The following is a 26,195-nucleotide window of genomic DNA, read 5'->3' as shown; positions in this document are numbered from 1 at the left end:
TTACCAGTCAACACACACTGCAACATTAAAACGCAGAATCAGAATCAGGCCAACTAGTTTCAGCAACACCCTCAAAAAACAACAAAAACGTTTCCAACAATATCACCGGGGGCAAACTACCTGCCCTCCAGGACACCTACACCACCCGATGTTACAGGAAGGCCATAAAGATCATCAAGGGCATCAACCACCCGAGCCGCTGCCTGTTCACCCCGCTATCATCCAGAAGGCGAGGTCAGTACAGGTGCATCAAAGCTGGGACCGAGAGACTGAAAAACAGCTTCTATCTCAAGGCCATCAGACTGTTAAACAGCCACCACTAACATTGAGTGGCTGCTGCCAACACACTGTCATTGACACTGACCCAACTCCAGCCACTTTAATAATGGGAATTGATGGGAAATGATGTAAATATATCACTAGCCACTTTAAACAAAGCTACCTTATATAATGTTACTTACCCTACATTATTCATCTCATATGCATACGTATATACTGTACTCTATATCATCGACTGCATCCTTATGTAATACATGTATCACTAGCCTCTTTAACTATGCCACTTTGTTTACTTTGTCTACATACTCATCTCATATGTATATACTGTACTTGATACCATCTACTGTATGCTGCCCTGTACCATCACTCATTCATATATCCTTATGTACATATTCTTTATCCCCTTACACTGTGTATAAGACAGTAGTTTTGGAATTGTTAGTTAGATTACTTGTTGGTTATCACTGCATTGTCGGAACTAGAAGCACAAGCATTTCGCTACACTCGCATTAACATCTGCTAACCATGTGTATGTGACAAATAAAATTAGATTTGATTTGAAGTGTCCGGGGCATGACCGAGAGAGGAGCGACCCCTAGGTAAATCAGGGTCACCTTCCCTAAGCAAACTCCCCCGAGAGCTTTCCATCCCTAACCAATTCCAGCCGCTCTTGTGGCAGCTTGATTTCAACGCTCCAAATCCAGTTTAAATTCCAATTCCTTTTCATACTTAACACGATCATGCTCTTCTAGCTTAGTACAATCATACTCTAGCTTAACGCGATCATGCTCTTCTAGCTTAGTACAATCATACTCTATCTTAACGCGATCATGCTCTTCTATCTTAGTACAATCATACTCTAGCTTAACACGATCATACTCTTCTAGCTTAGTACAATCATACTCTAGCTTAACGCGATCATGCTCTTCTATCTTAGTACAATCATACTCTAGCTTAACGCGATCATGCTCTTCTATCTTAGTACAATCATACTCTAGCTTAACACGATCATGCTCTTATAGCTTAGTATAATCATACTCTAGCTTAACGCGATCATGCTCTTCTAGCTTAGTACAATCATACTCTAGCTTAACACGATCATGCTCTTCTAGCTTAGTACAATCATACTCTATCTTAACGCGATCATGCTCTTCTATCTTAGTACAATCATACTCTAGCTTAATGCGATCATGCTCTTCTATCCTAGTACAATCATACTCTAGCTTAACGCGATCATGCTCTTCTATCTTAGTACAATCATACTCTAGCTTAACACGATCATACTCTTCTATCTTAGTACAATCATACTCTAGCTTAACGCGATCATGCTCTTCTAGCTTAGTACAATCATACTCTAGCTTAACACGATCATACTCTAGCTTAACACGATCATGCTCTAGCTGTAACATAAGCAGTTCTTTCTGCTGTTCAAAAGGAAGACTACTATGGCTAACAGACGGATCGGCCATTGTAGCGAAACGGGGAGACAGCTGGGGGAGTGGGGAGTCCTCGGCAGAGGCTGCCTCAGTGCTAACTACGAGGATACCACAATTCATCAGTAACACACTACGCCGCCAGGGACTCCCCCTGCTTAAGCTAGTACATGTCCAGGCCCGTCTGAAGTTTGCTAAAGAGCATTTGGATGATCCAGAAGAAGATTGGGAGAATGTCATGTGGTCAGATGAAACCAGAATATAACTTTTTGGTAAAAACTCAACTCGTCGTGTTTGCAGGACAAAGAATGCTGAGTTGCATCCAAAGAACACCATTCTTACTGTGAAGCATGGGTGTGGAAACATCATGCTTTCGGGCTATTTTTCTGCTAAGGGACCAGGACGACTGATCCGTGTAAAGGAAAGAATGAATGGGGCCATGTATTGTGAGATTTTGATTGAAAACAAGGGCATTGAAGATGAAACGTGGCTGGGTCTTTCAGCATGAAAATGAAGGAGTGGCTTCGTAAGAAGCATTTCAAGGTCCTGGAGTGGCCTAGCCAGTCTCCAGATCTCAACCCCATAGAAAATCTTTGGAGGGAGTTGAAAGTCTGTGTTGCCCAGCAACAGCCCCAAAACATCACTGCTCTAGAGGAGATCTGCATGGAGGAATGGGCCAAAATACCAGCAACAGTGTGTGAAAACCTTGTGAAGACTTACAGAAAACGTTTGACCTCTTCATTGCCAACAAAGGGTATATAATAAAGTATTGAGATAAACTTTTGTTATTGACCAAATACTTATTTTCCACCATAATTTGCAAATTAAATTAATTAAAAATCCTACAATGTGATTTTCTGGATTTTTGTTTCTCATTTTGTCTGTCATAGTTTAAGTGTACCTAATGATGAAAATTACAGGTCTCTCCCATTTTTTTAAGTGGGAGAACTTGCACAATTGGTGGCTGACTAAATACTTTTTTGCTCCACTGTAAATACTTTTACTAAGAGTATTAGTATATTAGTAATTGACTGACCAGGTCTCTCCAGATCTCCCAGCAATGCTATTTATAGGGTTAATTTTACATTAATGTTATGGTTTTTCAGCCATTCCTAAACCCTAGACCAGAAACAGGCTACCTTAGGGCAATACCAGAACAAACAGTCTCGCAGCAAAATCTGTAGAGATGCGATGATTGTATGCCCCAAATATTCAATATTTTGTTGGTGGCAAGAATTCTGTACAATAATTTTTGATGAAAAGCACAAAGTCTTGAGTTTTGCGTTGTTTTATATATCAACTCATACACACTGTGCCATGGAATTGGTAAATAAACAATCTCTCCTCAGCTATTTTGCAATCTGTATGGCACAGCTTTCAACATCCTGGTCAAATGAAACTGGTTTACTTTCCTAAGAATGCTATTTTTGTTCCTCCGCCAGTGTTTATCCTTTATATTGGGCAAACATACCAGTTCTCTACCTCCTCCCTCTGCCACCTGCCTCCTCATTTTTGGATTAGTGCTGTAATCCATTGGTTCTAATCTTGTATTGAGCAGACCTTCCCATACAATTTCCGATAGCTCCATGAAATACATAACTCTACCATTCCAATTTACAATATCATTTAAAATCAAAATACCCCTTAAAATATATTTTCCATAAATACAGTTATTTTATCAACCAGCACATTTGAATTCAACCATAATATTTGTTGTAATATTTGTTCAATTTTTTCTGGGGGCTGAAATATACATTTAAACCAGTTCTTCATTGTTTGTAAAACAGAGATACTTTGAACAAGGTGCCATTTTCAGTTAATCAAAAATTAGATATGGCAATCTGTACAAAGGCAAAATGCCAATTTTTAAACAAGGTATGAGCTTTTCTTAATCTACTTGAGAACCATTTTTATATTTTATATTTAATGATCCCAGTTCATACAGTATTCATTATATAGATAGGTACGCTTTATCATGTCTGGTTTAGCATCCCAGATATATTTTATTTGAAAAAACAAATCATCGGGAGTAGGCAGCGCCATAAGTAAGTGAGTAAACTGAGATTAGACTGAGGAGTTAATCTGTGTAATTTTTCCATAAATAGAAAATGGTTGCAAGATCTTGGTATTATTACATTTTTTTTAATTGAAATTCATTGTGGAGAGCTCCTTTACATATTTTGTGATATGAATACCAAGTATGTCATTTTACAGGTAAACTGTAGGGTAATGTAAAAGTTGTGTTTTTTAAAGATCCAATACATAATATGGTACACATATCTAGGTCCAAGAGGCATCTTAACAGCTTCTACCCCCAAGCCATAAGACTCCTGAACATCTAGTCAAATGGCTACCCAAACTATTTGCATTGCCACTCTCCGTTGTCATCTATGCATAGTCACTTTAATTAACTCTACCTACATGTGCATACTACCTCAACTACCTCAACTAACCATCCCCCTGTATATATTGTTATTTTTTACTGCTGCCCTTTAACTTCTTGGTGACAGGGGGCAGTATTTTCTCATCCGGATTAAATGCATGCCCAAATTCAACTGCCTGCTACTCATCCCCAGAATATAAGATATGCATATTATGCATATTATTAGATTTTGATAGAAAACACTCTAAAGTTTCTAAAACTGTTTGAAACATGTCTGTGAGTATAACATAACTTATTTAGCAGGCGAAACTCCGAAGACAAAACCATTCAGATTTGTTTTTTGAGGTCACTCTCTTTTCAATGGTTTTCATTAGGAATCCAGATTTCTAAGGGACCTTCTTGCAGTTCCTACCACTGGATGTCACCAGTCTTTAGAAATTGGTTGAGGTTTTTCCTTTTTGTAATGGAGAAGTAACCCTGTTCAGAACGAGGGTCACTTGTCGTGTACTGTTAGATAGAGGCGCGTGACCAGAAAGCTAGCTACAGTTTGTTTTCCTCCTGTATTGAACACAGAGCATCCCGTCTTAAGTTTTATCGATTATTTACTTAAAAAATACCTAAAGTTGTATTACAAAAGTTGTTTGAAATGTTTTGGCAAAGTTTACAGGTAACTTTTGAGATATTTTGTAGTGACGTTGCGCATGTTGGAACTGGTGCTTTTCTGGATCAAACGCGCCAAATAAATTTGGGATATATATCGACTGAATTAATCGAACAAAAAGACCATTTGTGATGTTTATGGGACATATTGGTGTGCCAACAAAAGAAGCTCGTCAAAGGTAAGGCATGAAATAAATTTGTATTTCTGCGTTTTGTGTCGCGCCTGCAGGGTTGAAATATGCTTTTCTCTCTTTGTTTACGGAGGTGCTATCGTCAGATAATAGCATCGTTTGCTTTCGCCGAAAATACTTTTTGAAATCTGACATGTTGGCTGGATTCACAACAAGTGTAGCTTTAATTTGCTATCTTGCATGTGTGATTTAATTAAAGTTTTATTTTTATAGTAATTTATTTGAATTTGGCACTCTGCATTTTCCCTGGATTTTGGCCAGCGTCCCACATATCCCAGAGAGATTAATTACTTGTTCCTTTTATCTCTTATTCTTATCCATATTTTTTTAAACTACACTGTCGGTTAGGGGCTCGTAAGTAAGCATTTCACTGTAAGGTCTACACCTGTTGTTTTTGGCGCATGTGACTAATAAAATTAGATTTTATTTGATTTATCATAATTAGGTTTTTGTCCAGAGAGTCCAGAAAGGTTATCTAGATCTTCAATGACATCTAACAAGGATCTAGCTTGCAGACTTAATATAAACTTGAGTCTTTGGCAGACATGGACACCTTTGTTTTTAAGCCTTGGATTTCTATTCCTCTGTTGTTATTTGATCTGATTTAAATAGCTAGCATTTCGATGCCCGTAATGAATAGATATGGTGACAGCGGACACCTTTGTTTAAATCCTCTAGACAGTTCAAAACTCTCTGAGAAATAGATGCTTTTTACTATTTTACACGAGGGGTTGCTATACATTACTTTTACCCATTGAATAAGAGACTCACCCAAATTGAAAGAAATCCAGGCATTTATGTATAAACTCCAGTCTTACTTTATCAAAGGCCTTTTCAAAATCCGCTATGAATACCAGGTCTGGTTTCTTAGATGTTTCATGTTGTTAAACAAATGTAAATATATATTATATTGAGATTCTCAAATAGCCACCCTTTGCCGTGATGACAGCTTTGCACACACTTAGCATTCTCTCAGCCAGTTTCATGAGGTACTCATCTAGAATTCATTTCAATTAACAGGTGTGCCTTCTTAAAAGTTAATTTGTGGAATTTCTTTCCTTTAATGTGTTTGAGCCAATCAGTTGTGTTGTGACAAGGTGGGGGGAGGGGGGGGGGTCAAATTGCTGCAAAGGAACCACTACTAAAGGACACTAATAAGAAGAGACTTGCTTGGGAGAGAAAATACGAGCAATGGACATTAGACCGGTGGAAATGTATCCTTTGGCCTGGAGTCCAAATTGAAGATTTTTGGTTCCAACCGCCGTCTCTTTGTGAGCCGTGGTGTGGGTGAACAGAGGATCTCCGCATGTGTACTTTCCACCATAAAGCATGGAGGAGGAGGTGTAACGGTATGGGTTGCTTTTCTGGTGCCACTGTCTGTGATTTATTTTGAATTCAAGGCACAATTAACCAGCATGGCTACCACAGCTTTCTGCAGCGATACACCATTTGATCTGGTTTCGGCTTAGTGGGAATATCATTTGTTTTTCAACAGGACAATGATCCAACACACCTCCAGGCTGTGTACAGGCTATTTTACCAAGAAGGAGAGTGATGGAGTGCTGTATCAGATGACCTGGCCTCCACAATCCCCTGACCTCAACCAAATTGAGATGGTTTGGGATGAGTCAGACCGCAGAGTGAAGGAAAAGCAGCCAACAAGTGCTCAGCATATGTGGGAACTCCTTCAAGACTGTTGGAAAAGCACTCCAGGTGAAACTGGTTGAGAGAATTCAAAGATTGTGCAATGCTGTCATCAAGGCAAAGGGTGTCTATTTAAAGAATCTCAAATATAAAATATATTATATATACATATTTGTTTAACACTTTTTTGGTTTGTAAGGGATTTCCTCCTCTTCTTCCAAAGAGGAGAGGCGAGAAGGATCGGAGAACCAATATGCTGCGTGGCTAGTGTCCATGGTTCTTTTAATAAGAAATACTACACATGAACACACCGAAATACAAAAACAATAAATGTGGAACGAACGAAACCCAAAACAGTCCCGTGTGGTGAAAAACACAGACACGGAAACAAACACCCACAAACAAACAGTGAAACCCAGGCTACCTAAGTATGATTCTCAATCAGAGACAACTAATGACACCTGCCTCTGATTGAGAACCATACTAGGCCGAAACATAGAAATCCCCAAATCATAGAAAAACAAACATAGACTGCCCACTCCACAAAGGAAATAAAGGCCAGAACGTGACATGGTTACTACATTTCCATATGTGTTATTTCATAGTTTTGATGTCTTCAGTATTATTCTACTATGTAGAAAATAGTACAAATAAAGAAAAACCCTTGAATGAGTAGGTTTTCTAAAACTTTTGACTGGTAGTGTACATTTAAAGGTATCCCAAGCAATAAGGGGATTTGCTGAACCTATATTGTACTGGAGAAAGTCTGTTATAAATTATTTTGTTTTAGTTAAGAACAAGTTGTCCTCCAGTCGACTTTGATTCAAGTTAAATGGTGATCTGATCTTATTCTGTCTCCTATCAATACTTTTTAAACATTTGATGCAAGAAAGAAAGAGACAAGAAAGTAGTCAAGACGACTAGTTTGATCAAGTATCCTCCATGTACCGTATATCTCACTAGGTCAGGGTTTTTTAGTTTCCAAATATCCACTATTTCTAATGTGTCCATAATATTTGTGATCTCCTTAAGGGCATGTTGATGATAGTTTGTAGAGTGATTTCCTTTACAGTCCATTGAGGTACCTAACACTGTGTTAGATTAGGTTAAGGTTAGATTAACAGTGTGATTAAGGTTAGGTTTAAAATCAAATTTTAAGAAGAAATATTGTAGAACTAGACGGGATTTATTACTTTTTGGCTATGGTAACCAGTGACGACCAGGCACAACTCCGATATCAAGTGTTACACTCGTAACAACCTAATCATTATGAAACTTCTATTTGATCAACTAAGCCTCACATAACAAATAAGCCATTATATTTTCTGTTAACCAAATTTGACAGTCTCTCATTGACCTCCATACAAAAACCCCTCACCAAGAAAAAACCTGAAAAAAACTGTTTGGGGCCCAGATATCCCTCTCGCTTCACCCCTTCGCCTCTTCCTCTCTGATATCATTCTATACGTTTTTGAGCATCTGTTTAAAATATTTACAGATGTTATTAGACAAAGACAACCAGAGCAACATATATCAGGGAGTTCCAATATGATCATAAAACTACAGACGGGTTATATTGATCGCTGAGAATGACTGCCCTTAATTTATTGTATTAATCATCTCAGGGATCCTACTTGGAAAAAGTTACAGACAAGCAATTTCTGGTTTTGCTCATCAATAAACAGTCGATAGACATGAAATCATAAAATTACACTAAAACTGTGTAGGAATCATTAAAGACTTCATAATAACAACCAAAGTGTTAAAAGGAGCGGAGTTGTTCTTTAATAGCTGGCTTTTACATGGTGGCTGAAAGGCTCCCTCTTTCAAACCTGTCAATTGACAGTGGTCAAGTCTGGGAAAACCTAGCCATTAGCCAATCAGATCCAATACTACACTTCAAAGACTGCTTCAAAATAGCCAGGATGCTAGACAGTGAACAGTTGGCACCACGGACTGCCATACAAGTTATTTTAACACAGCACTTGTTTGACTATACAAACATTTTGATTAGATTTTCTGAATGAAGACAGAGACCCTGGAACCTTTAAATCTGATAAGCTGTTTAACAGTACCATGGCTCAGAAATAGTAATCCTGGTAACGCTAAGAAGCACTAGGAAAAGCTTGCCCCTGACCTCATTGGAAACCTCAGTAAAGAGGCGTATTTAGGGGTCAAAGGTTCAGGCCATCCAAAACAGCCTCTGAAAGTGATACAACTTTTACTAATGCGCATTCAGTTTCGTCTCGGTCGTATTTGTAGTTTCATCAGATTGCGAAATTATGATTTTACACAAACCTCAGAAAACCATGTCTGTTTTGGTTTAGTTGAACCTTACAGGTCCTTTGGTTGGCCTCAGCAATGACCCCATGGCAGGATCAAGGTCTTTTCCTCTGGGGATCTCAGCTGTTATTGTTTCTTCCTCATCTATTATGTTTTATTAGAAGGAGAGCTGTAGAGCAAGGAAGAGAAAAAACAAGTACCTGGTGACTCAGACCTCAAACATTTCCTTTTCTCCCACTCAGCCAGTTGTACACAGAGACATCAATCAACAGGGCCAGTCAAAGCCTCAATAACAGTTGCATAAATTGCCTATTCCTAATAGCTATTCACATAAAAGAAAGAGGTCTGTAAATATGGCTGAATTTAAACAGTGTAGTTATTCCCTCCACAAGGCAATCAAACAAGCAAAATGCCTGTGCAGGGACAAGCTGGAGTCTCAATTCAACGGCTCAGACACGAGACGTATGTGGCAGGGTCTACAGGAAATCACGGACTACAAAAACAAAAACAGCCACGTCACAGACACCGACGTCACGCTTCCAGACAAACTAAACACCTTCTTTGCCCACTTTGAGGATAATACAGTGCCACCGTCGCTGCTCACTAACAAAGACTGCGCCCCCCCCCTCTCCTTCTTCGTGTCTGACATGAGTAAACTTGTTAACCCTTGTTAAACTTGTTAACCCTTGTAAGGCTGCTGGCCTGGACGGCATCCCTAGCTGTGTCTTCAGAGCATGTGCAGACCAGCTGGCTGGTGTGTTTACGGACATTCAATCGCTCCCTATCCCAGTCTGTTGTCCCCACATGCTTCAAGATGGCTACCATTGTTTCTGTACCCAAGAAGGCAAAGATAACTGAACTTTCTGACGGGCCACCCCCTGGTGGTGAAGTTAGGAAACAACAATATCTTAATATTTATAGCCTTAGGAATAAGATTCATGAAATCAATACCTGATCAATAACATCAATAACATCAGATAACATTCATATATTAGCCATTTCTGAGCCTCACTTATATAATTAATTTGATGATACAGTAGTAGCAATACAAGGATATAACATCTATAGAAGAGACAGAAATGCTTATGGGTGAGGTGTTGCTGTATATATTCAGAGCCACATCCCTGTAATGCTTAGAGAATATCTTATGTCAAGTGTTATTGATGTGTTGTGGTTGCAGGTTCACTTGGCACGTCTAAAGCATTTTCTTTTGGGATGTTGCTATAGGCCACCAAGTGCTAACAGTCAGTATCTAAATAATATGTGTAAAATGCTTGATAGTGTATGTGATGTAAACAAAGAGGTCTACCTTCTTGGGGAACTGAATATTGACTGGTGTTCATCAAGCTGTCGGTTCAAGAGGAAGCTTCTCACTGTAACTAATGCATGTAATCTGGTTCAGGTTATTAATCAATCTACCAGGGTGTTTACAAACACTACAGGAACAAGATCATCCACATGTATCAATTACATTTTTATTACATTTTTATTAATAAGAACATTTTATTTTAACTGCCTTGTCCAACTGTATGATTTGATATAGCAGTCTGACTGAGCGATGGTAGGCAGCAGCAGGCTCGTAAGCATTCATTCAAACAGCACTTTCGTGTGTTTGCCAGCAGCTGTTTATGACTTCAAGCCTATCAACTCCCGAGATTAGGCTGGTGTAACCGATGTGAAATGGCTAGCTAGTTAGAGCGGTGCGTGCTAATAGCGTTTTAAACGTCACTCGCTCTGAGACTAAAAGTGGTTGTTCCCCTCAAATCAAATCCAATTTTATTTGTCACATACACATGGTTGTGTAGCGAAATGCTTGTGCTTCTAGTTCCGACAATGCAGTGATAACCAACAAGTAATCTAACTAACAATTTCAAAACTACTGTCTTATACACAGTGTAAGGGGATAAATAATATGTACATAAGGATATATGAATGAGTGATGGTACAGAGCAGCATACAGTAGATGGTATCCAGTACAGTATATACATATGAGATGAGTATGTAGACAAAGTAAACAAAGTGGCATAGTTAAAGTGGCTAGTGATACATGTATTACATAAGGATGCAGTCGATGATGTAGAGTACAGTATATACGTATGCATATGAGATGAATAATGTAGGGTAAGTAACATTATATAAGGTAGCATTGTTTAAAGTGGCTAGTGATATATTTACATCATTTCCCATCAATTCCCATTATTAGAGTGGCTGGAGTTGGGTCAGTGTCAATGACAGTGTGTTGGCAGCAGCCACTCAATGTTAGTGGTGGCTGTTTAACAGTCTGATGGCCTTGAGATAGAAGCTGTTTCTCAGTCTCTCAGTCCCAGCTTTGATGCACCTGTACTGACCTCGCCTTCTGGATGATAGCGGGGTGAACAGGCAGTGGCTCGGGTGGTTGATGTCCTTGATGATCTTTATGGCCTTCCTGTAACATCGGGTGGTGTAGGTGTCCTGGAGGGCAGGTAGTTTGCCCCCGGTGATGCGTTGTGCAGACCTCACTACCCTCTGGAGAGCCTTACTGTTGAGGGCGGAGCAGTTGCCGTACCAGGCGGTGATACAGCCCGCCAGGATGCTCTCGATTGTGCATCTGTAGAAGTTTGTGAGTGCTTTTGGTGACAAGCCAAATTTCTTCAGCCTCCTGAGGTTGAAGAGGCGCTGCTGCGCCTTCTTCACGACGCTGTCAGTGTGAGTGGACCAATTCAGTTTGTCTGTGATGTGTATGCCGAGGAACTTAACTTGCTACCCTCTCCACTACTGTTCCATCGATGTGGATAGGGGGGTGTTCCCTCTGCTGTTTCCTGAAGTCCACAATCATGTCCTTCATTTTGTTGACGTTGAGTGTGAGGTTATTTTCCTGACACCACACTCCGAGGGCCCTCACCTCCTCCCTGTAGGCCGTCTCGTCGTTGTTGGTAATCAAGCCTACCACTGTTGTGTCGTCCGCAAACTTGATGATTGAGTTGGAGGCGTGCGTGGCCATGCAGTCGTGGGTGAACAGGGAGTACAGGAGAGGGCTCAGAACGCACCCTTGTGGGGCCCCCGTGTTGAGAATCAGCGGGGAGGAGATGTTGTTGCCTACCCTCACCACCTGGGGGCGGCCCGTCAGGAAGTCCAGTACCCAGTTGCACAGGGCGGGGTCGAGACCCAGGGTCTCGAGCTTGATGACGAGCTTGGAGGGTAACTATGGTGTTGAATGCCGAGCTGTAGTCGATGAACAGCATTCTCACATAGGTATTCCTCTTGTCCAGGTGGGTTAGGGCAGTGTGCAGTGTGGTTGAGATTGCATCGTCTGTGGACCTATTTGGGCGGTAAGCAAATTGGAGTGGGTCTAGGGTGTCAGGTAGGGTGGAGGTGATATGGTCCTTGACTAGTCTCTCAAAGCACTTCATGATGACGGAAGTGAGTGCTACGGGGCGGTAGTCGTTTAGCTCAATTACCTTAGCTTTTGTAACGACGTTCATCTGTTGTAAGAAGAGAGTCAGACCGAAATGCAGCGTGTAGGTTACTCATGACTTTAATGAATGAAAAGGTACATGAAATAACTGAATTACAAAAACAACAAACGAAACGTGAAACTAATTACAGCCTATCTGGTGACTACTACACAGAGACAGGTACAAACACCCACAAAATACAACGCAAACTCAGGCTACCTAAATACGGTTCCCAATCCGAGACAACGAGAATCACCTGACTCCAATTGAGAATCGCCTCAGGCAGCCAAGCCTAACTAGACACACCCCTAATCATACACAATCCCAATTAATACAAACCCCAATACGAAACACAACATATAAACCCATGTCACACCCTGGCTTACCCAAACATATACCAAAAACACAAAATACAATGACCAAGGCGTGACAGCTTTCTTGGGAACAGGAACAATGGTGGCCCTCTTGAAGCATGTGGGAACAGCAGACTGGTATAGGGATTGATTGAATATGTCTGTAAACACACCGGCCAGCTGGTCTGCGCATGCTCTGAGGGCGCGGCTGGGGATGCCGTCTGGGCCTGCAGCCTTGTGAGGGTTAACACGTTTAAATGTCTTACTCACCTCGGCTGCAGTGAAGGAGAGACTGCATGTTTTCGTTGCAGGCCGTGTCAGTGGCACTGTATTGTCCTCAAAGCGGGCAAAAAAGTTATTTAGTCTGCCTGGGAGCAAGACATCCTGGTCCGTGACTGGGCTGGGTTTCTTCTTGTAGTCCGTGATTGACTGTAGACCCTGCCACATGCCTCTTGTGTCTGAGCCGTTGAATTGAGATTCTACTTTGTCTCTGTACTGACGCTTAGCTTGTTTAATAGCCTTGCGGAGGGAATAGCTGCACTGTTTGTATTCGGTCATGTTGCCAGACACCTTGCCCTGATTAAAAGCAGTGGTTTGCGCTTTCAGTTTCACGCGAATGCTGCCATCAATCCACGGTTTCTGGTTAGGGAATGTTTTTATCGTTGCTATGGGAACGACACCTTCAACGCACGTTCTAATGAACTCGCACACCAAATCAGCGTATTCGTCAATATTTTTATCTGACGCAATACGAAACATGTCCCAGTCCACGTGATGGAAGCAGTCTTGGAGTTTGGAGTCCGCTTGGTCGGACCAGCGTTGGACAGACCTCAGCGTGGGAGCCTCTTGTTTAAGTTTCTGCCTGTAGGCAGGGATCAACAAAATGGAGTCGTGGTCAGCTTTTCCGAAAGGGGGGCGGGGCAGGGCCTTATATGCGTCGCGGAAGTTAGAGTAACAATGATCAAAGGTTTTACCACCCCTGGTTGCGCAATCGATATGCTGATAAAATTTAGGGAGTCTTGTTTTCAGATTAGCTTTGTTAAAATCCCCAGCTACAATGAATGCAGCCTCCGGATAAATGGTTTCCAGTTTGCAAAGAGTTAGATAAAGTTCGTTCAGACCCATCGATGTGTCTGCTTGGGGGGGGATATACGGCTGTGATTATAATCGAAGAGAATTCTCTTGGAAGATAATGCGGTCTACATTTGATTGTGAGGAATTCTAAATCAGGTGAACAGAAGGATTTGAGTTCCTGTATGTTTCTTTCATCACACCATGTCTCGTTAGTCATGAGGCATACGCCCCCGCCACTCTTCTTACCAGAAAGATGTTTGTTTCTGTCGGCGCGATGCGTGGAGAAACCCGTTGGCTGCACCGCATCGGATAGCGTCTTCCCAGTAAGCCATGTTTCCGTGAAGCAGAGAACGTTGCAGTCTCTGATGTCCCTCTGGAATGCTACCCTTGCTCGGATTTCATCAACCTTGTTGTCAAGAGACTGGACATTGGCAAGAAGAATGCTGGGGAGTGGTGCGCGATGTGCCCTTGTCCGGAGTCTGACCAGAAGACCGCTACGTTTCCCTCTTTTTCGGAGTCGTTTTTTTGGGTCGCTGCATGCGATCCATTCCGTTGTCCTGTTTGTAAGGCAGAACACAGGGTCCGCGTCGCGGAAAACATATTCTTGGCCGTACTGATGGTGAGTTGACGCTGATCTTATATTCAGTAGTTCTTCTCGACTGTATGTAATGAAACCTAAGATGACCTGGGGTACTAATGTAAGAAATAACACGTAAAAAAAACAAAAAACTGCATAGTTTCCTAGGAACGCGAAGCGAGGCGGCCATCTCTGTCGGCTCTGCATGGGTAAGGCTGCTTCGAGGGTGGCTGTTGTCGTTGTGTTCCTGTTTCGAGCTCAGGTAGGAGCGGGGAGAGGGACGGAAGCTATACTTTTACACTGGCAATATTAAAGTGCCTATAAGAACATCCAATAGTCAGAGGTTAATGAAATACAAATGGTATTGAGAGAAATAGCCCTATAATTCCTATAATAACTACAACCTAAAACTTCTTACCTGGGAATATTGAACCACCAGCTTTCATATGTTCTCATGTTCTGACCAAGGAACTTAAACATTAGCTTTCTTACATGGCACATATTGCACTTTTACTTTCTTCTCCAACACTTTGATTTTGCATTATTTAAACCAAATTGAACATGTTTCATTATTTATTTAGGCTAAATTGATTTTATTGATGTATTGCATTAAGTTAAAATAAGTGTTCATTCAGTATTGTTGTAATTGTCATTATTACAAATAAAAAATAAAACATCGTCCAATTAATTGGTATCGGCTTTTTTTGGTCCTCCAATAATCGGTATCGGTATCGGCGTTGAAAAATCATAATCGGTCGACCTCTAGTTACAGCCTTATTCTAAAATGTATTAAATTGTTTTTTTCCCCTCATCAATCTACACACAATACCCCATAATGACAAAGCAAAAACAGGTTTTTAGAATTTATAATAAAATAAAACCCGGAAATATTACATTTACATAAGTATTCAGACCCTTTACTCAGTACTTTGCTGAATCACCTTTGGCAGCAATTACAGCCTCGAGTCTTCTAGGGTATGACGCTACAAGCTTGGCACACATGTATTTGGGGAGTTTTTCCCATTCTTCTCTGCAGATCCTCTCAAGCTCTGTCAGGTTAGATCGGGAGCGTTGCGGCACAGCTATTTTCAGGTCTCTCCAGAGATGTTCGATCTGGTTAAAGTCCGGGCTCTGGCTGGGCCACTCAAGGACATTCAGAGACTTGTCCCGAAGCCACTCCTGCATTGTCTTGGATGTGTGCTTAGGGCTGTTGTCCTGTTGGAAGGTGAACCTTCACCACAGTCTGAGATCCTGAGAGTTTTGGAGCAGGTTTTCATTAAGTGTCTCTGTACTTTGCTCCGTTCATCCGTGCCTTGATCCTGACTTGTCTCCCCGTCCTTGCCGTTGAAAACAGCATGATTCTGCCACCACCATGCTTCACCGTAGGGTTGGTGCCAGGTTTCCTCCAGACGTGACGCTTGGCATTCTAGCCAAAGAGTTCAATCTAGGTTTTATCAGACCGGAGAATCTTGTTTCTCATGGTCTGAGAGTATTTAGGTGCCGTCATGTGCCATTTACTGAGGAGTGGCTTCTGTCTGGCCACTCTACCATAAAGGCCTGATTGGTGGAGTGCTGCAGAGACGTTTGTCTTTCTGGAAGGTTCTCCCATTTCCACAGAGGAACCCTAGAGCTCTGTCAGAGTGACGGACAATTCCTTCGAACTAATGGCTTGGTTTTTGCTCTGACATGCACTGTCAACTGTGGGACCTTATATAGACAGGTGTGTTCCTTTCCAAATCATGTTCAATCAATTGAAATTACCACAGGTGAACTCCAATCAAGTTGTAGAAACATCTTAAGGTTGATCAATGGAAACAGGATGTACCTGAACTCAAGTTTGAGTCTCATAGTAAAGGGTCTGAATACTTATGTAAAAAAGGTATTCCTGTTTTAAAGAATTCATAGATTTGCACAAAATTCTAAAAACCTGTTTTCGCTTTATGAGGTATTGTGTGTAGTAGATTGTTGAGTTTAAATGTTTTATTTGATACATTTTATAATAAGACTGTAATGTAACAAAATGTGGAAAAAGTCAAAGGGTCTGAGTGCTTCCCGAAGGCACTGTATTTATTTTTTATTTATTTATGTAATTCTGTTCTTGTCTATTAATATTCTGTATTATGTCATGTTTTGTGTGCACCCCAGGAAGAGGAGCTGCTGCTTTTGCAACAGCTAATGTGGGGATCCTAATAAAATACCAAACTCATATTCATTACTTGCCATTCCAAATAAAGTGAAATATTTTTTTTTTCTCAAATAATTTAAAAGCCAAATTCTTCGGCGTATGCAGGGCCGTAAGTAAATAGGTAAACGGGGATATGACTAAATCATTAATCAGGGTGATTTTTCCACAAATAGACAGATATTTACTTTTCCATGGTAGCAAGATCCCATCTATTCTTGCAAACCTTCTGTAAAAATGTGTTGTAGTACGTTCCTTTATTTCTTTAGGTACATGAATACTGAGTATGTCCACTTCACTGTCAGACCATTTTATCGGTATACTACATGGTTATGTAAAAGTTTTTTTTAAATGTGATCCAATACGTCATTTGGTACTCTTATTATAGTTTGATTGTAATCCAGATAGGCTGTGCAGGGATCCAGATTGCGGATTTAAGAGGAAATTTGAGTAGTCAGGCCGACAGTGGACAACAGTGTTTAACTTCTCAACAGTATAATACTTTCTGAGAAGTCGCCATTATTTACTATTTTACACCTGGAGTTAACTATGCATAACTTTGACCCATTGTATAAGAGATTCTCCAAAATTAAAATAGTCCAGGCATTTATATCTAAATTCTAGACATACTTTATCAAAAGCCTTTTCAAAATCTGCTATGAATACCAGACCTGCTGACCTAGTTTTTTAAAATAATGTTCTATTGTTTCATGTACTTGTCTATATCATTTTCCATGTAAAAAACAACTATCTGATCAGGATGAATAATATTCAACAACACCTTTTTAATTCTGCTTCACAACACTGAATTGTAAGGGGCCTCCAGCTTTTTGAATCGACTGGATCTTTATACTTACCACATGGATCCTGTTTCAGTGATAGTGAAATCAAACCTGCTTGCTGTGTCCATGATAGTTTACCATTTTTATAGGAGTGGTTAAAATATAGTGGATCTTTGCGTTGATCAAAGATCCCGAGTGGTGCAGTGTTCTACGGCACTGCATCTCAGTGCAGGGGGTGTCACTACAGTCGCTGGTTCAAATCCAGGCTGTATAACATCTTTGGCCCAGCGCAATTGGCCCAGCGTTGTCCAGGGTAGGCCGTCATTGTAAAGAAGAATTTGTTCTTAACTGGCTTGCCTAGTTAAATACTTTTTTTTTTTTTTAAGTTTCATATACCTCAACTGGTATGCCATCCAGCCCTGGAGTTTTCTCTGGCCTAAAGACTGTAATTGCATCAAGAAGTTCCTCCTATGAAATATGGCCCTCACACAAGTATTTCTGTACAGCTGTTGATTTTACACTATTAGCAATAGAAAACTCCTTACAGTTAACTTCAGTTAGTGGAAATGGAAGAGACTGAAAAGAGAACATATACTTATGATCCATTGGGGTACTTAGAAGTGTATTATAATCTCCCACCATAATAATAGAGTACAGTCGTGGCCAAAAGTTTTGAGAATGACACAAAATAATCAATGCTTTGAGTTTGTCAGAATTTGTGGGTTTTTGTTTGTCCACCCGCCTCCTGAGGATTGACCACAAGTTCTCAATGGGATTAAGGTCTGGGGATTTTCCTGGCCATGTGCCCAAAATATCGATATATATAGAGCCACTTAGTTGTCACTTTTGCCTTATGGCAAGGTGCTCCATCATGCTGGAAAAGGCATTGTTCGTCACCAAACTGTTCCTGGATGGTTGGTGAGAAGTTGCTCTCGGAGGATGTGTTGGTACCATCCTTTATTCATGGCTGTGTTCTTAGGCAAAATTGTGAGTGAGCCCACTCCCTTGGCTGAGAAGCAACCCCACACATGAATGGTCTCAGGGTGCATTACTGTTGGCATGACACAGGACTGATGGTAGCGCTCACCTTGTCTTCTCCGGACAAGCTTTTTTCTGGATGCCCCAAACAATCGGAAAGGGGATTCATCAGAGCAGTCCTCAGCAGTCCAAACCCTGTACCTTTTGCAGAATATCAGTCTGTCCCTAATGTTTTTCCTGGAGAGAAGTGGCTTCTTTGCTACCCTTCTTGACACCAGGCCATCCTCCAGTCTTCGCCTCACTGCGCGGGCAGATGCACTCACACCTGCCTGCTGCCATTCTTGAGCAAGCTCTGTACTGATGGTGCCCCTATCCAGCAGCTGAATCAACTTTAGGAGACGGTCCTGGCTTTTTTGGACTTTCTTGGGCGCCCTGAAGCCTTCTTCACAACAATTGAACCGCTCTCCTTGAAGTTCTTGATGATCCGATAAATGGTTGATTTAGGTGCAATCTTACGGGCAGCAATATCCTTGCCTGTGAAGCCATTTTTGTGCAAAGCAATGATGACAGCACGTGTTTCCTTGCAGGTAACCATGGTTGACAGAGGAAGAACAATGATTCCAAGCACCGCCCTCCTTTTGAAGCTTCCAGTCTGTTATTCAAACTCAATCAGCATGACAGAGTGATCTCCAGCCTGTGTTAACGAGAGAATCACTGACATGATGTCAGCTGGTCCTTTTGTGGCAGACCTGAAATGCAGTGGACATGGTTTTGGGGGATTCAGTTCATTTGCATGGCAAAGAGGGGCTTTGTAATTAGTTGCAATTCATCTGATCACTCTTCATAACATTCTGGAATATATGCAAATTGCCATTATACAAACTGAGGCAGCAAACTTTGTGAAAATTAATATTTGTGTCATTCTCAAAACGTTTGGCCATGACTGTAATTTGTTGCTTGTGAGCTCAATAGATTAGTACATATTCTAGAAGAAGTGTGGGTCATCATTATTTGGACCATGAAGATTAATTAACCGCATTTTTTCATCTTCCAATAGCATATTTAAAATGATCCACCTTCCTTTGAGACTTAGCGGAAAACACTATATACAGTAGATACAAACCAGTATTATTGCGTTATCAGTGTTGAGATGTTGTATGCTCAGTGTAATGCAGAGCTCATAGATCATAGGAGACCAATGTCTAATGCGGCCACAAATTAACACAGTTTCAGCATTTAGAACCAAGAATGTTCCAGAGAAATTCCAGTGAGCAGAGTATGACATCTGCACAGCATCATTATGTGGTCAACAGAGAGATGGAAACCTCCTGTGTCAAATGAAATACTAGCTTTCAAGTGCATCACTGTACTCTACTCCATAATGTAGCCATAATGGCCCAGTAAAACAAATGGCCAGCAAGGTACTGTAGTGTATTTATCAAAATAAACATGACATCTATTGGTGATTGTATGTCCTGCCATCCCCTTCCTGTGTTCTCCCTATTCATGCAACAAGGCACACTGAGCAGTAATATCCTGCATTACATTTGACCAGAGGCAGCTGAGTAACCTAGGGGGGGGGTCATTTTTATTTAGTCTGGCAGTGTTGAAACCCCATCGTATAAAGCTCTCTGGGCCTGGCACTATGTAATTGAATGATGTCGAGATTGATGGAGTCTGTGAAAAAAAGCGTGGGATCAATTTCATTAAGCCAGCTCAGGGGTAGTGTGCCGCTCTGGGAGGAGGAGGAGAAATGTGCTGCTAGGCTAGAGATATACAGTGGTGTTGAAAGATGCATTCAAAAGACACCGTTTTAAATAAAACATGGTAGACAAACAAAAGGAGAGAGATGTACCTGATGTAGATTATAAAAATGTGTTTAAAATATTATTTTTTAAATGACAAAACAATTGATCTGTACACCTTGGTATGTGATTTAGTGTGTTTGAGTTAATTACAAAATGACTTAATGTCATCACCATGGCAACACTAGCTGGAATCACTGAAGAGGAATCAGTTGCAGCCTATAAATAATGGGATTGATGCGTATGAATTAAATGATCCCGGATCTGTACATCGATGGCCATATATTGGGAACCCCTCCCCTCCCCTGCTCCTTGGTGCACCACCCTCCCCCACCACCGCTCATGTTGGCAATCTTACCAGGGCCCATCCCCATGTCACCGCGATCACTGACGGATGGAGGAGGTTGCATGTCGATATCACAAACCTGTGGAGGGAGGGAGGGTAAGGAGAATGAGAGGGAGGGAGAGAGAGAGAGAGTGAATTAACAAATCTCCAGCTCCATTGCTGGGAAGGAGGGATGACTGGGGGGAGAGAGGGATGGAGGGATGACTGGGGGGAGAGAGGGATGGAGAGATGACTGGGGGGAGATAGCGATGGAGAGATGACTGGGGGGAGAGAGGGAAGGAGGGATGACTGAGAGGCATAGGGATGATAAACGTTACTATTCTCCACTCTATTTTTTATTCTGTTTGGCAGTGGCGCACATGCTCTAACACATACCAACAAACAAACACTTCATTGAATGGTGACTATCTCGCAGCCATCTAGCCACATGCCTGCTATGTTGGTGTATCCGTGTGGCCTGGGGCATTTTCACGCAGGGCAGATTGGGTCAGTGAGTTTCTGAAGGGTGTTACGTTGCAGCAGGCAAAGTTAGCTATGTGGAAGCTATGTGGAAGCTATGTGGAAGCTATGTTGAAAGTGTTATTCGTGGTCTGCACTTTTGTCACTGATGGACGTGTTTCTAAATCTGACAGCACATACTGTGTAGAAGCACAGTGCCCATATATTAAATATAGGCTTCAGCCTGCCTTATATAACCACTGTATTCAACTGTAATGTGAAGCAGCATGACTAACTCGATCTCCTCTCTTTGTGACTCCAGGCTGAACCCAAAGAGCCGCACCAGTATCCCAATGAGGTATGGATGTCTTCTTCCAGCCCTTTCGTCACTAACCAATGACGCAAATCCATCACAAATAACACGACAGTTCAGTTATTGCATGAGGCAAGATGTGTCTGTGCAGTCACAATAACACATCACCTAGCATCAGTGTTGCAAGCACTTACCCCCCCCCCCACACACATACTGATCTATAAGTCAAATCACAATCAGATATATATATATATATATTATATATTTTATCACAGATGCCCACAAACCTCAAAAACTTGAGTGTAGTGGGAATTGTCACCATATAAAACCAACTAAGAACAACCAAATTCCAGCTGATGATTAGTTCCACTTGATGCCTGTATGTGGCCTGTCCAGTTTGCCTCACGCCCCTGCACTCAATACTGGGTATAGCCACTTCATGCTGTCACTGTAGTCATTGTGGCTATTGTTTGTGTGTCTCTCAGCCCAGCCTCACCGCGCTCCCCCTCCTGGCCGATGTTCTCTGCATCCTCCAGCCCCCAGCCGACCTCCTCCACCTCCAGTGACTCCTCCCCCATCAGGTGTGTCACCACGACACGCCCACTCTCCAATTTCGCTCGCACCTCCTTACCCACAATGCTAATTCTGGAGCTTTGCACTGCTGCACTCCCTCCTCTTCTCCCCCACCACCGTGCATGATAACTGACAGACAGTTCCTGATCACTCTGAGGCTTACCCTTTCCACACTATCCTGCCAACTTGAACGGAACTGTACTAGCTCGGATTCATTATTTCCTTCCCGACAAAATGCCAGCAACTACGGCCGATGTGTAACCAGGCCCGCAAAGTACAGCTTGGGTCAGAGCTCAGTAGTGTGAAACTGGTGTTTATTAACGTGGATCAAGGGCTCATCTTTGGTTAATGCACTTTACAGCCAGTCTATCAGGCTTCCAAAGGTTTCTATGCATGTAGCCAGGTAATTCAGATGAACTCCAGATTATAAATACCCGGAGTCGGGTCTAGACAGGTTTAAAATAACCTTGGGCCATTTTTTGGTAGCTGTGTAAATATCTGTCGGGAAATAAGTCTACAGACGGTAACTCTTGCAGCCAGATTTATAGCATAATTCATTGCTGCATTTTGCTTTACAAGGACATCGTTTCTTGTCCAACTATAGAAATGTATTTATATGGCTGATGATTACGGGGGAAAAGTGAATTGTAGGCACACCGAGACTTTCCATAGGGGAGCAATGATGATGTTATGAGACACTGACACAGTCGATGCTTTACCTTTCATTGCTCCCAAGAGATAGTTAGGAGCGGAGGGACACTCAATGTGCCCAATGTGATATTCTGGTGAGTTGGATTATAACATGTCATTCTCCCTCTCCCTTTTTAGTGTCCCAGGCAGGAAGGCTAGGGCCCTCTACGCCTGCAAGGCGGAGCACATCTCTGAGCTCTCGTTCATCGCAGGGACCATCTTTGAACATGGTGAGTATGGACCACTGTGACTGTTATCTTAGGGACAAATGTGGGATGGTATTATTCTAAAACCTTACATTGATTGGTCAGAGGAGAAATGAACCGTGGGTTTTCGGGTGGCCTGCAATGTGAGTATTCCTCCCTCCTCTTCTTCATCCTCCCTGGTACCAGTGTGTGGTGGTGGAGGAGCAGCAGCAAGGAGGCTTGTTATTACATTGCCTTACCTTTGTTTTATCTTCTACAGGGATGAATCTGATCCTAGCCAGGCGTCCAGGGTCCAGTGATCCACTCGTACCTTATCTTAATCGTCCCGCAACCACAGCCTTATTTACACTTACTCACGCCTCTGTCTTAATCCCCCCCCCCCAATTGTTCTTATGAAAACCACATTCAAATAATATCAAAGATAGCTGAGGAGGAGAAATGTGCCTCTCACCAATTAGAATGACATTTACCGTAGACGGAGCTGCAATTTGAGCGAGTAGGGTTATAGATGAAAGTAGTTATTTTGATTTTATGAAATGCACTGTGTGAATGTCAAAACCCAGTGTAGCCTGTCTTCACAGGTCTCTCAGTACCAGAAGGATTATAGTGTATATCTGGTTGTGTCCAGGGTGTTATGCTTAGGGAACAGTAGAGTTTAGCAGCGTGGGAATCAGCCACACACCCACCCAGGTTGCTGAGGTGCAGGAAGAAAGATGAAAAAAATGATTGAATGAGGCCCTGGTCAAAAGTAGTGCACTTTATAGGGCAGGGGTTGGCAACAGGTGGCCCATGGGTCAAAACCAGCTCATGAAAGATTTTAGTTTTGGGGCAAAAAATAAATAAAAATGAATGTATTTTAGTAAATCTGTTCACCAAGTATTCCTACAAATAAAAATAGATATGTGATCGTGTCTCAATGTAATCAAGGTATGAAATTGTTATTTTCAAATACAAGTTTCATATGTTCCGGCCCCCCGACAAAATTTGTCCCGCGGCTGAATCTAGTTGCCTACCCCTGATATTGGGAATAGGGTCCCATTTGGGGCACACCCTAGGTCCATAGCTCCTGGGAGGGTTTGCCGAAGCCTTCCTAGCTACAGTTCCTAGCTACCAAAACAAGACCTAGGGGCTCTATTCAATCCGTATCGTGGAAATTCCACATTACAGTGTGATTGAAATTTAAAGGCAATGTTCCCACATTAGCAGTGACTGCTTTCACGGCAAACGCTGCAGCTCAATAGGAAATGACTTTTACATTTCTGTAACTCTTCAGCGATACATATTGAATAGAGCCCCATGTTATTCAAGACCTAATCGAGAGTTTACTCATTCATTTGTTTGCAAAAGTTCTCTTAACTCTGAATAACCTGTCATTTATCAGTCCCTATATTTGATTTGTTCAAAATGTTTTTGAAAAAATATATATAGAAAACACAGGCTAAATGGACTTGAGACATTTACAATTTGAATTACCCCTTTAAGTACTTTAAGTTGTCATTTCAATGACCCCTTATGTAAATTATATCTATAGCCAGCCCGATATGGCTCTTCAGGTTTCACACATCATACTAGCTTGGGTTATTTCAGGAAGAGGGTGGCTTGGGGTCTCAGTGCTGCTAGGGGTCACAGTTGCACACTGGGGTCTTGTTCATCCTATACCGCCTTCACAAAAAGGGTACGCAGCGGTGTGTGTTGCCCCATCTCCCGTTCTTCCCAAAGCCGCCAGAGTGTAACCATCCCAGCTGTCAGTAGCCACTCACCATATGGATCTCTGCTTTCAAATGGGGACTATCTAAATGTTGAATAACGCAAGGCAGTTAACTGTTGAGAACAGCTAAGCTATGTGCATCTGTGTCTGGTCCCTCAGTTCATCCCTCGAGGGAGCCTGGCTGGCTGGAAGGCATCCTAGACGGCAGGAAGGGCCTGATTCCAGAGAACTACGTGGAGTTTCTGTAGCCCTGGACCAGGACTGTACTGGACTGGGGAGACCACGCAGTTGCACTGTGCCCCTACAACTTATTGGACGAGTCTGGAGCACAGAGCGCTTCCTGCTGTGCATGGTCATGAACCTGGAATTCAGCAGCAGTTGAGTTGTTGCGACGTAGGCTCATTCCCATATTCAGACAGTCCTTGTGTCATTAAAATGCACTGCCACTTCTTTTAGCGTCTTCTATTATCAGTTGGGAGGGACTTCGGAAGACGTTTTAGTTTTGGGATACGAAAAGGGGAGAAGTTCACTCTGCAGCCCTACTTCTCTTCCAGTGTACAGTACGGTCTGTAGGAATGAAGATGATTGTGTAGGGAGCTTTCATCTCTAAATGATGGGGAGTGTTTTTCAGTGAATACTGCTATAAATGTGAGCACTTGCTGCCTTGCCCGGTATTCCCCTAGACAAGACAGAACACAACTGCTGTTTACCTACCTGCACATTATAGAGGTGGGAGCATCCTGAATGTCTTTTCTCCCTGTTCGACAGATTTTGTAATAGCTATTTTTTTTGCTCAGAACTACTAGGTGAAATTGTCTCGATAAACCTGGAAAGGAAGTTAACCGAATTGTTTTCATTTAGGACAATAACAATTTTTTTGTATTTTTTTCTTTCATTTCTTAACATGTATATAAATGGGGAGTGTTATGTGAAACTAGACTACTTTGTTCATATGTAAGCCTTGTATTTATAATCATTTTCAAAGATGAGATCCTGAACTGTATTCTTTTGGGGTGTAATAACATTTGTAAATACATGACATTTGATAAGATCACATTTTGTAACTAGCAAATTTTATATTTTGTATTGTAGCATACTAAGTTAATTTTAGCATCTCAGTTGCTAAATTTGTCGTCATTTGGTTCATGGCCATTGGGAGCCTTAATATTCTTTCTGATCAAATAAATCATGAACAAGGTTGTACAGAATTTCATCTATTAAAGATAAACAAACTGGCAGTGCTGTCCTAGTTTCTTCAAGTCTCGGTGCCTTGGATTTTATAGACCTGTTCTGAGTAATACTAACCCTACTTCATACAACGGGTGGGTCTTATCATGAATGCTGAATGGTTAAAAAACACATTCCAGCCGGCGTCTACTCAACAAGTTACCACCAGCTAAATCTATGAGGTTGAAATGCCTATTTACTCTGTTCCATCTGATTGCGCATACTGTCTCATCATCCCAGCCAGGCAATTTATATACTAGATCTACAATGTAAAAAGCATCTAGACATTATCACCCATTTCTTTTAGACAAGCATTTGATTTTCAGGAGATTTGTATTAACCTTGCCGTCTGTCTCGCTGACATGTGCAACATTGTTTCAATATTGAAATTCGATCTCCAGCTGTCGCAAGACACACCTGGGCCATATTCATTAGGCACCAAACTGAACAAAACGGACTATGGGCTCGGTTCAATAGCACGATCGAAATGTAAAGGTCATTTTCAATTGAGCTGACATATGCAGCATTTACGGGGAACGCAGTCTCTGTGAACACCTTTACATTTCAACCGTGCTACACCGCAGATCTTCCTCGATATGGTTTGAATCAAGCCCTAAAACAGGGAGGGACCACCTG

General features: G+C 41.7%; 1 protein-coding gene across 3 annotated transcripts in view; it reads left to right on the top strand.

Annotated features, from left to right (window-relative positions):
* Nucleotides 1-25,570, top strand: part of LOC123999143 (rho GTPase-activating protein 26-like) — a 125,189-nt gene extending 99,619 nt beyond the window's left edge. Inside the window, exons 21-24 of one of the 3 annotated variants that reach the window (XM_046304595.1) lie at nt 21,165-21,200; nt 21,641-21,736; nt 22,557-22,648; nt 24,492-25,570. In XM_046304595.1, coding sequence (XP_046160551.1) covers nt 21,165-21,200; nt 21,641-21,736; nt 22,557-22,648; nt 24,492-24,580 — 313 coding nt within the window. In that variant the 3' untranslated portion in view covers nt 24,581-25,570. The remainder of the gene's footprint in view (nt 1-21,164; nt 21,201-21,640; nt 21,737-22,556; nt 22,649-24,491) is intronic. The other 2 variants (XM_046304596.1, XM_046304597.1) reach the window with 2 other exon arrangements.
* Nucleotides 25,571-26,195: the final 625 nt, after the last annotated feature.

This window comes from Oncorhynchus gorbuscha, linkage group LG16 (assembly GCF_021184085.1).
Source record: "Oncorhynchus gorbuscha isolate QuinsamMale2020 ecotype Even-year linkage group LG16, OgorEven_v1.0, whole genome shotgun sequence".
In the NCBI taxonomy this organism is placed as follows: domain Eukaryota; kingdom Metazoa; phylum Chordata; class Actinopteri; order Salmoniformes; family Salmonidae; genus Oncorhynchus; species Oncorhynchus gorbuscha.
This window is presented reverse-complemented; position numbering and strand designations above follow the sequence as displayed.